This window comes from Saccostrea cucullata, unplaced genomic scaffold (assembly GCF_032062105.1).
Source record: "Saccostrea cucullata isolate Sc308-1 unplaced genomic scaffold, CSIRO_AGI_Scuc_v1 ctg2705, whole genome shotgun sequence".
NCBI classification, from domain to species: Eukaryota; Metazoa; Mollusca; class Bivalvia; order Ostreida; family Ostreidae; genus Saccostrea; species Saccostrea cuccullata.
Window position 1 is genome coordinate 17242 of NW_026921835.1, and position 12479 is coordinate 29720.

At 33.7% G+C, this 12479-nt stretch overlaps 1 protein-coding gene across 1 annotated transcript in view; it reads right to left on the reverse strand.

Annotated features, from left to right (window-relative positions):
* Positions 1-377: 377 nt before the first annotated feature.
* The window catches only part of LOC134260802 (transient receptor potential cation channel subfamily M member-like 2), a 36192-nt gene continuing 24090 nt past the window's right edge, over positions 378-12479 (reverse strand). Inside the window, exon 7 of the mRNA XM_062743344.1 lies at positions 378-1075. Coding sequence (XP_062599328.1) covers positions 977-1075 — 99 coding nt within the window. The 3' untranslated portion in view covers positions 378-976. The remainder of the gene's footprint in view (positions 1076-12479) is intronic.

A 12479-nucleotide genomic window follows, 5' to 3' on the forward strand; every position in this document is an offset into this window, starting at 1 on the left:
ATCAGAGAACAATATATAAGATAATCAACATCATATAAAAATCTAAAAATATTTATATTAGCATCAAAACATAAAGTGAACGTAGGTAATTGTCTAAAAAATATAATATCATATAGCCACTAAAAGCAAATTAATTAGTTATTCTTTAGCAATTAAAGAAACGATACGGAAGATAATGAGCTTAGCCGATTACGAATATCATATAATCAAATAAACTATATGAGTCATACAATTGTATACACTGTCCTCACATAGGTAAGGAAGGGGTTATTTATTCCTTTTTAGTTTACGTGTTATATAAAGCCCACAGCTTGTTTACCAGTTATGGAATGTAAAATTCCATATTTAACACACAACAACGATTTGAATAGGTGCTGGAATATAAATTCACCTGAATATTATTTTAAACCAGAAACAACGAAAGATACATGTGTGTAATTTTACAAACTGAAGATCAAGTTTTAGTAGATCTAGGAAAAAAGACAACATGTAATGTTTTCTCAAATATATGTAATAAATACCTGACATGATGCTTTTTAACACTAGCTTGGTCAAATATGATGTTTCAGGGCTTAATTTGTAGGTAAACAAGACCCCCCAAAAAATTAAGCTAGCATTTTATAAAGAACATATGAGGCATGGGCCACATTAATTGTTCACCTGAGTAGCTTTGATGATGAAGTTCTTTACCAGAATTCCCCTCTTTCTATACCTATTGTGCCCCTATCCTACACTACCCCATGATGCTTCCACATAAGTGTCACCTTTTCTGGCCACGTAGTTGTTGAGAAGAGCATTTTAAAAGATTTTTCCGATCAGCTTTTCTGGCCCTTGGTTCTTGAGAAGAAGGCTTTTTAATGACCTCAAACTATTTTTCGTATTTTCTTCATTTAGCTCAGGTGAGCAAAAAAAAAAAAAAAAAAAAAATTTGACATAAGCTTTCAAGACATTTTCTATTGGGAATGTATCTGTACATTTAATCATCCGTGTCATCTCTTCCAGTTCTTTTTGAGAATTTTTTATACCGTAGATTTTCGTCACTGTCATACGATGACATCTCTAGATCAAGGATTGACTGTGATAAAGAAAAATAAACACATTTAGAGAAATAAAGTTAAAGTAAGGGAATCAGTTGTATATTAATTTTAAGCTTTTTGAATCTCTGATATTTTCTATTCAATACATATTATTTTCTCATAATTTAAAAACTAAGCCTTGGAATAACTAAAATAGTGCTCCTATTTTAAAGACATTCGTACGTTTCAACCAAAGATTACTTTTATTGCACACTATATGTAGACACACTGATACATGTACATTGTAAAAAGACTTCAGCTTAACGCATATAAGTTCTAAAAATTCCAATTCTTTATACCATTTCTTTGCTAACAATCAAAACAGAATGTAACCACTAAAATAAAATCGACTAAAACGATATTACACATGAAATTATTCAACAATTTAACTCTTCAAAAAGCCCATGCTATTGAAAAATGTTCGCTTACAATATGCATGGAGCAGCGTATATGTACGGAAATTGTTACATTAGGACTATATCAATATAGTAAATATCTAATTTCTCTTTCAGGTTAATTATCAAGCAAAAATATTGATAATTATCTTTTCTAATAGCTGCCTTTGGGACGTAAAAAAATATTTGTTTGAATATCGTCTTGCAGTGGAACTATTTTGTTAATCGGTAGCGTCTGCTTTGACGCTGCTTGTTTTTGTTTTTGTTATGTTTACTTTTGTACACTATGCTATCTATACTAGGACAGTCGATCATGATACCTTCGGCCAGGACTGGATTCCGCAAAGCCCGGCTTACAAACACGATAAAAATGTCAGCGGAAAAGAAAGATCTTCAATTAATTGACTACCAAAGAATTTTAAACCCAGAAAAAAAAATATTTGATATTAAAACAAGCTTTTAGTTTTACCTTATTTCAGATAATCTTTTAAAGAAGTCGGTTCACTTTATGCATAAAATGGCCCTGTAGATATACCAATTAATTGACTCTATTTGAAGCATTAAAATAAAATAGAGACTTGGTGCTTTCATATCCTATTAAAAAAATTCTCCTCAAAGTACAGGTCTTGGAGAATTGGCTTTATGAAATTGCAATGTTCTTGAATTTTTAGGTAAACCGGTATAATTGAGTACTTTCAGTGAAGAAAAATAATATGAGCGCACCCTCTGATCTAAAAAATAAAACATGTCCATGAATCCTCAGAAACAGTTCTATCATTTACTAGTTGCATATTTTAGATCAGAGGTTGCGCTCTATATCAAATATAAAAAATAACTTTAAAAATAGGCCGTTTTTGGTAGACTTTTTCGGAATATGAGGAAATTGACGCATTTTGTGACGTCAAAATGCATTGACTAGCCAGAAAATGACGTCATTTTTATAGGATCGTAGTCACCAAAGATCTAAGTGATATTTTAATGCATTGTTATCCAAAACTATGCTGTTTCAGTTTTTTTTTAGAAATTCACAGGGCCAAATAAGGCAAAAGTGAACCTTGTTCTTTTGTTGAAAACTTTCCTATGATCTCGATCTCTACAATTATAATAGAATTGAAACTAAATACTTTTGAAAGAGGACGATGCTTATTGAAATACAATAATATCTTATTACATTGTAATAGATAAACACACTTAAACACCCTAGCTTCTCAATATTGAAATCTTTCAAAAAAGATTAAACAATTAATCTCATGTTAAAATTGATGAAAGTTTTTTTTTTGTCCTTCGAATAAAAATAAGAGGGGCACCTATTTACTTGTTATCATTTAGAAAAAGAGAATAAATTCAGAAAGATCTCCATACTCGAGGAAATTGCAAATAAAGAGCACTTGTTTAGATATATTACCGTACATTTGAGTTCATCTAACAATGTATGCCGTTATTATTGCTCTACCCTTTTATTGTATGTCTTCATCAATCTTTTTTGTGAATAAAGACCTGATAAATAAGTTAAGTCGAAATTTATTTATCCATTTATACAGTGTCGGTACATAGTATGTGTTTACGAATAATCCCCTCTTTTCTATCCATCAATGAAAGTGACAGATCAGTGGTGAAGGGGAGGAGATCGAGGGGAGGAGGACATCTTTGAGGGCGTCACCTACAAACGGAACGCACGCTACTATATATCCGGAATAGGCCCGCGGTCTACACAGCACGGAATGATAAACTTTCTTAAGGACAGAGGTATTTCCGTTTCTTTGTGTGTGTTTTTCAAACCTAAACGAGAAGGCATTCGACGCAACGCTAAAATCAACGTGGCTGTGCGTGATGCTACCATTATAGAGTCTACTGGCTTCTGGCCTAAAGGTATCTCGTGCAGACCTTGGCTTAGCAACAAGCAGTGGCAGGACAAGATCGCGCGTACTGACGATGCAGACTATGACGCAAATTACGGTGATGAAGACTGGAACCCTAAGGACCACAGTGATGATTAAACAAACACTTCTTGTATTTGCTTATTTGTGTATTTCATCATTATCTATACACATGTCCGGCAATATTAGTGTTTTATCTTGGAATGTCAGAGGCATTATGTCATCTTCGATTAGTCTGTCAAATATGCTTGATTATGTTAATTGCGATGTTGCTATTGTATCTGAACACAAGCTTAAGACAAATAATGCAACATATCTTAACTCGATCAATTCTAATTATCTAAGCTATGTACGTACTGAACCTATTGTTGAAAATAACCAGTTTTCACGTTACTTAGGTAGAGGTGGAGTAGGAATTCTGTATAAAAAAGATTTAAAACTGTCTGTATGTGAGCTAACTGAAATAGACTCTTCACGTATTATAGGATTAGAAATCAAACAATTATGTGGCCGTTCCCTATTCATACTTGGTGCCTATCTTCCAGCAGACAATGTTATTCAGTCTTATGTAAACGAGTTAAGCTTACTTGAAGACCTGATAGCTCACTTCTCATCCATAGGCGATGTTGTTGTTGGAGGAGACTTCAATGCTAGTTGTTATGATATAGATAACGGTCATGTTAATGCATGTAAATCGAATTTGCTCAAACAATTTGTAATTCGCAACTGCATAGGAAGCCCCCGCGTCGATTTCGACGCAACCGGTTCTCAATTTACCTTTATGCAAACTAAGTCTACACTTGACTATATATTTTGTACTAACTCTCTGTGTAAATATGTTAAAACGTATCATGTGTTTGAGGAAGGTTCAATTAGCTGTACATCTGACCACCTTCCAGTTTTCATGGTTCTTGAGTATCATGCTAAGTATCACACTATAGACAAAGGTTTTCATTGTTTGCCAGCATGGCATAAAACAGACTCCTGTAAAATCAATGCATATCGCGATTTTGTTTCAAGTGAATGTAAAACATTGCATCATAGAAACCTTGATTGTGTTAATGATATTGATACTTTTTGCTCTGATCTCTACTGTCTGTTACACAATGCTGCATCCCAGTTTATCCCTGCGTCTAAATATAAATCATACTTAAAACCAGAATGGACCCCAAAAGTTAAAGAACTCCATGACGAAGAACGTGAGACACGCAGGATTTGGATGAGTGAAGGTCGACCGCGTGGTATGGGCCACGAATCCTATAGGAACTACAAGCGCGCCAAAAGGTACTTTCGTAAAGGGCTTCAATCTGCGCACGACGACTTCCTAACCAAGGTATTTAAGGACATTGACGAAGCCTCAGGGTGTGATGTGCGTTTATTTTGGAAGCTCATCAAACGCCAAAGACCCCGTAGCTCTCGAACATATCCTGAAATAGAACTTGATGATGTCACATACTCAAACCCAGATGATATATCCAACTGTTTCGCACATCACTTTGAACGTATATACAATCCACAGGATAACGGTACCTTTAACCCTGACTTCTCCCAATACATTGAAAATTCTTACACCAATTTGAAAACAACTACCAAAACTCTGACCGACAAATCCTTCCCAGGCGGAGATGTCACCATTGACGAAATTTCCCTGATCATCAGTGAGTTTAAACACAGAAAAGCTCCTGGGTTAGACAAAATTCAGAACGAACATATAATCTACGGAGGCTTAGAACTTAAACTATGTATACAGCATCTTTTTAACTCAATCATAAAAACAGGTCAAATCCTAGACTCCTGGATAAAAGACATTATTGTCCCTATACACAAGGGAAGCAACAAGCTATGGAAATCCCCGGACAGTTATAGACCAATAGCCTTACTTCCGTGCCTTCTTAAGATTTTTGAAAAACTGTTATTAGGCAGGATAAAATCTCATGTTCTATCTGCTATTGAATTTCCAAACACACAACAACATGGATTCCAGCAGAAGCTCGGCTGTCTCACCGCATCTTTCAACCTACAAGAAACTATATATCATAATATAGAACTTGGTAGTCCGGTATACGTTGCTTTCTTGGATACCCAGAAAGCATTTGACACAGTGTGGCGACATGGTCTTATGTACAAACTGCACCGCCTAGGAGTATCTGGTCGGCTCTGGACTCTTATAGACGACTGCCATACGAATACCGCCTGTTCTGTTGTGGTAAATAACGCAAATTCGAACTGGTTTCCCGTATCTCAAGGAGTTCGTCAAGGAGGGGTACTCTCTACATTTCTTTATTTGGTTTTCATAAACGATCTACTTCAAGACATTCAAGATAAATGTCCCAATATGGGTATCTACAACATCACAAGTTCTAATCCTGCCCTTGCAGATGACATGTCCTGTCTAGGATTATCTCCTGCAGCAATCCAAAACATTCTTTCCACAGCATATGACTATTCTAAAAATTGGAGATTCAAGTTCAACGCTGACAAGTCTAGTGTTCTTCGATTTTCCAAAACATCTACCAACTATGACGAGTCCCCAGTATGGTTTCTTGGTCCAGACCCTGTGTATTTATCTAACACGTACAACCATTTAGGAATTCTTCTCCAATCCAAACTCATCCATACCGAGAAAATTCAAAATGCATGCAGGAAAGGACGACAGGCTTATTTTGCCCTCCAAATACAAGAACACCTTAACCCAGTCACCATATCACGGCTTTACACCAGAATTGTACTCCCTTCGACCTTGTACGGATGTGAACTTTGGTCCAACTTACGTCAAAGGGATCTGCAAACCCTTAGCACTTTTCAACACTTCATTTGCAAGCATGCTGTTGGTCTACCAAAAGACACCAGATCTGTTATCTGTGAATCCTTATTTGGACTTCTTCCGATTTCGTCTGAAATTGACAAAAGAAAACTGCAATTTTTTGGCCGCTTATGTGAACTGGATAGCAAAACTCTAACTAAACAGATTTTTCTCCTTCGGCTTTTATTTTACTTACAGTCTCCCGAACTTAAACATTATGGCTTTATCAATGACGTCATGGCTCTTTTGCATAAGTATGACCTCCATCAGTACCTCCTTATATACTTACAAGATGGTTACTTCCCCCCAAAATACATGTGGAAAAGATATGTTAAAGCAGCTGTCACCAACGTATATTTGGAATCAAGACGTAAACGGATGTACTCTGATCCGTCCTTTCTTCTCTTCAACACTATAACCGCAGGGAAATCTCCGCAAACTATCTGGGAAATTCCAAGCAACATTCACGAAATAGAAACTTGTTAATTTATTGTCAAGCTATGGACTCTTTCAGACTCTCCTCCAGAACCTTGTCCCCTCTGCGAAGAAAACTTCAGGAACATTTTCGAGCACATCTCTACAACCTGCTTGGGCACAACCGCCATCCGCGAAGCGTGGTGGGACACTCTGATCGAAGACTTTGATATTATATAAAATGCCGAAATTTCCGGTCTCAGTCCACATGACCTATACCTTTTTCTATAGGTGCTAGATTAAACTCAAGCACCTTATCTCATTTTGATGGTCCCAGCTTACATATGTTGAATTTTCGTTTCCTCAGGGATACTGCAGCATGGTTTAACAGACAGTTGCGTAGGGGAACAGAGTGACGTGTCTTTACTTACTGTTAGCAACCTAGTTTTTTTCTTTCTACCTTGTATATCACTCTAGTCAGCAACCTTGTTCTTTCCTAATGTAATATAATGTACACATTTATTTATTTTTTTTTCCTCCTAACTGATTTGTATTTATTTTTTCTATTTTACTTTTGTAATGTTTATATGATTTGAAATGTTCATATTCATGCAATCTCCTACGGGGGGAAATAAAGATAGAATGAATGAATGTACACTATGCTATCTATACTAGGACAGTCGATAATGATGCCTTCGGCCAGGACTGGATTCCGCAAAGCCCGGCATACAAACACGATAAAAATGTCAGCGGAAAAGAAAGATCTTCAATTAATTGACTACCAAAGAATTTTAAACCCCGAAAAATATATATTTGATATTAAAACAAGCTTTTAGTTTTACCTTATTTCAGATAATCTTTTAAAGAAGTCGGTTCACTTTATGCATAAAATGGCCCTGTAGATATACCAATTAATTGATCAACACTTGATTTTCTATTTGAAGCATTAAAATAAAATAGAGACTTGGTGCTTTCATATCCTATTAAAAATTTTCTCCTCAAAGTACAGGTCTTGGAGAATTGGCTTTATGAAATTGCAATGTTCTTGAATTTTTAGGTAAACCGGTATAATTGAGTACTTTCAGTGAAGAAAAATAATATGAGCGCACCCTCTGATCTAAAAAATAAAACATGTCCATGAATCCTCAGAAACAGTTCTATCATTTACTAGTTGCATATTTTAGATCAGAGGTTGCGCTCTATATCAAATATAAAAAATAACTTTAAAAATAGGCCGTTTTTGTAGACTTTTTCGGAATATGAGGAAATTGACGCATTTTGTGACGTCAAAATGCATTGACTAGCCAGAAAATGACGTCATTTTTATAGGATCGTAGTCACCAAAGATCTAAGTGATATTTTAATGCATTGTTATCCAAAACTATGCTGTTTCAGTTTTTTTTTAGAAATTCACAGGGCCAAATAAGGCAAAAGTGAACCTTGTTCTTTTGTTGAAAACTTTCCTATGATCTCGATCTCTACAATTATAATAGAATTGAAACTAAATACTTTTGAAAGAGGACGATGCTTATTGAAATACAATAATATCTTATTACATTGTAATAGATAAACACACTTAAACACCCTAGCTTCTCAATATTGAAATCTTTCAAAAAAGATTAAACAATTAATCTCATGTTAAAATTGATGAAAGTTTTTTTTGTCCTTCGAATAAAAATAAGAGGGGCACCTATTTACTTGTTATCATTTAGAAAAAGAAAATAAATTCAGAAAGATCTCCATACTCGAGGAAATTGCAAATAAAGAGCACTTGCTTAGATATATTACCGTACATTTGAGTTCATCTAACAATGTATGCCGTTATTATAGCTCTACCCTTTTATTGTATGTCTTCATCAATCTTCTGTTGTGAATAAAGACCTGATAAATAAGTTAAGTCGAAATTTATTTATCCATTTATACAGTGTCGGTACATAGTATGTGTTTACGAATAATCCCCTCTCTTCTATCCACCAATGAAAGTGACAGATCAGTGGTGAAAATATCCCTTTATTTTTTGTATAAGAAATATTCCATAAGATTAAAATTTCAGTTTTTAATGTAAAGCTTCCTTTGAAAGACCTAGCATGGATAATCTTGTTATCAGTAACATTGCTCGATTGCAATTATTTTATTGGTTTGAAACAGATCGATGTGCCACCTCTTTATATTTACACTGGCACATGGTACAAAACATTACAATATGGAAATTATAATCAGTTTTTTTAAGAAGATTTGAATGTAGAAAATATTACTTAGTTAAAAAATCTTTTTAAAAAATCTAACCTTAAACTAGCAATGAAATTCAACTTAATTCAGTGCAATTTATTCAAGGTCAATAAACACCCGGTAGCCTATATTTACATTGGCCTTACTTCAGGGGATATGAAAAAAGGGAATATGCCTATAATTCTTACAGTTAACTTTTGTAACTTTGAGTTTGTCACATTATTCAATTTTCTTATAATATTCAATGACTCAAGGTAAGAAAAATTAATAATGGCTAAATAGATTTTTAGTCAAAAATTGTTTTTTGATGTACGCATTACAATGAACAATTCCGACTGCAAAATGTGAGGGACAAAGGCACCATGCTAACATAGTTGAATTGTACATTGAGTACAAATTTACATAATAGTTATATTAGGGTCAGCAACATTCTCACCTATCAGGATACCAATTAATTCTTTTATTAAAGGACTTTACAAGGATGACAACATTGGACTCAACCAGAACAATAAGAATTGTGCATAGTTATTTAGGACAACAATTGTTCACTAGTTAAGAGAGGTAGAATTCCAATGATTTAATTTTAATTACCTAGATATATAGCAAAGCTAGCTTCTATTGCGCTTGTTGGTATAAATCAAAGGGTTCAGGTTAAGTAAGATGGAGTCAACGACATTTCAAAATATATTCAGTGTTGACATTCAAGATCATACAAAAAGGAAATAAAAGACGGTCATTCTGGAGGCGTTGCCCAATTATATAATCACGAATTTCTCTTACAGCGCTTGTACCTGAATTTAGTAGGTCCTGTAACCAGGGACTTTTTTATATACAGCTCAACGCACTTTTTAAGCTTACATGGTTTTTCGCACAAATTAATGCCACATTGTTATGATGTAATATTGTGTATTGAGGCATCAAAATACATAAACGTGATGACTTGAACTTGTCTATCGTCAACTTCCCTTCCTTATGCAGCGATATACCTTCATCACCTGCATACGGAGTATATACATCTCAGTTGATTCGATACGCAAGAGCATGCTCTACGTATGAACAATTTCTTAAACGAGGTAAATTATTGACACGTAAGTTGATGATACAGGAATATCAGCGTTACATTTAAAGTCATCATTTCGTAGGTTCTATGGTCGATACAATGACCTTGTCAGCAAATACAATTTATCATTGAGTCAAATGCTGACTGACGTTTTTCATACCAATTGTTAGTCCATTATTTATACACTGAATTTACGACGGATTTTTTCCGTTATTTCCTGATCATGACAACGAGCACACGGCGGGTGTGAGAGGTCGGCAGGGGATGCTCACTCCTCCATGGCACCTGATCCCACCTCTAATGTTTCGGAGGTCCGTTTTTGTTCTGCTCTGATTTTGTATATTGTTTAATGGGCTTTGAGATTGAATACTTTTCGTTATCTCCATATCCTTATTTTAAAAGCATTTGTTTACATTACTTGAGTTTAACCGGGGGGTATTTCATTTACTAAAACATAATGCACACATATCGATTGGTAGAACTTTGATATTTTCATGGCTGAAAAATAACAACTACTCTTATTTGAATTTTTGTGGTTTCTTGCCAATTGCAACTGTCTTTTTATCCGTTCTTTTGAAAGCAATAGCTCTTTGCAAAAACGTAGACCACGCATTCTCAATTTATAGTGCCAAATCAACTTTGGGAAAAGTTAAAAAAAATGTGAGCTGAAACTAACATTTTTATATTTCATTTGAAACATGAAAGTGTATAGTTATTAAAATTCACAATTTGATTTACAGACTTCATTCTGTGTTTTGTTGACCTCCTTCGAAATGAATGCGGTTGGAAGGCTAATTTTACACAAAGCTATTTTACGTGATGTTGTAAATCCATATTTGGAAACGAAATATTTTTTTTAATACAAAATTAAGATAATACACTTTAAATTTTAACTATGAATATTTATGAAGCCGTTTAAGCACATTTGTAAAAGGGTATAGAATATTTGATTCAATTATGAGTAGAAACAAAGCAGGCATAATTTTCATTTTAATGAAATTATTTTCTTTTCATTTTATAAAATTTTTTATCAAATCTGATGATAAGCTAAATAATGACAATATTCCCTAAAATGCTTCATTACGTGAATCTTTATTAATCTGTTAAGAGAAACGCACATTATTTAAGATATAAGAGGGAAAAATCTTTCGCCATTACCTGGTTACGCAGTGAGTGTTAAATATCACGTAAATATCGCACATAGATATCATAAAAAAAAAAAGTATATTCGGGGAAATTTGATTCTTTATTTCAAATTATTGAATTTGATGAATTTTCTTATCTGTGTTCTTGACAAAGGGTTGAATTAAAAATGCAAGTTATGACTTATGGTTTATTCCCACTTTCAAATCATTTAATTTATCCCCCTTCCACCATTTAATCTATTGATATTTCAAATGCTTCATTGCTTGTGAAAACTTTATCGTCAAATCTCAAAAACAAAATAAAGTTACCCCCACCACCCTTAAAAAAGTTTGTTAATAATTACAGTTGCATATTACATGTGCTCTAAGGAGCAATACACATTCTACATTATATAACGTCAATTGAATTTTCAGTACCATCAAATTAAATGGGGAATATTGGGTACACAATTTAATATATGTTTTTCTTGCAAAGCAACAAAAATGGAAATAGATTCAATTTCGACCACTTTCTTGACACCCAACACCCATAGCCATTTTTTTTACCCGATGTATATTTCCTATGAAAATGACTTTTTTTTCTTCAAAATGTTTAGCTTGGTATACAATTTAGGTGTAGAAACCACTTTTCTAAGTTGACAATACACTATCAGTTCAAACAAACAGCAAAATACAAGCTTTAAAAAAAATTAAGAAGGTTTTGTTTCAGATTTACGTTCCAAATGATAACGTGCATTATACTTAAAACTATGCAATATTAACTAATTACTCAAAATGGAAACATTCGATCATTTAACCACAAGGCTACTTTTGAATAATATTATATCAATTCAATTTTCAAATCAAACGGATGCATAAAATATCGAGTAAAAAATGGTCACCTTTGCATGTGCACTTCCATTTGCATTTCTGCACTCTTGTTACAGAAAAAATGCCATTTTAGGACACGGTGAATTTCTTCATGTTTTTAGTTTTTAAATCATTAAGATTCACTCGCAAATATGTTCAAACAGCTTTAGAATTTAATTCTAATTTACTTTAAAACATGGTAACGTAAATATCGGTAAAGTAAATATCTTTCTGAGATTTATCGTAACTTCTAGTGCTGTTGTTTAATATTTCCACTGTTAATTAGAGGCATCTTCTAGTCCTTGAGTGTAAGTCAATTTAACCCATGAGAAACAGTGCAGTTCTCTTACTTAATTTGTGAATAAATACTAACACGTAAATATCGATGAATTTTTAAACCATTGGACTCATCAACAAAGGGGGGATATTTTTAATAAATACAGATAAACAGTGTCTTTTTTAACCATTACATGCAATAGAAGAGGTGTTCATGATGTTAAAAAAGTTACACTTTTTCCTATTGAGTCAGTTCAGCAATCTCAAATAGAAAAGTTTCAATTTTGCGGCGAAATCAAAATCTGATAAACATATTAAAATTTAAAAAAAAAAAGTGTGACACGCATATGTGCAA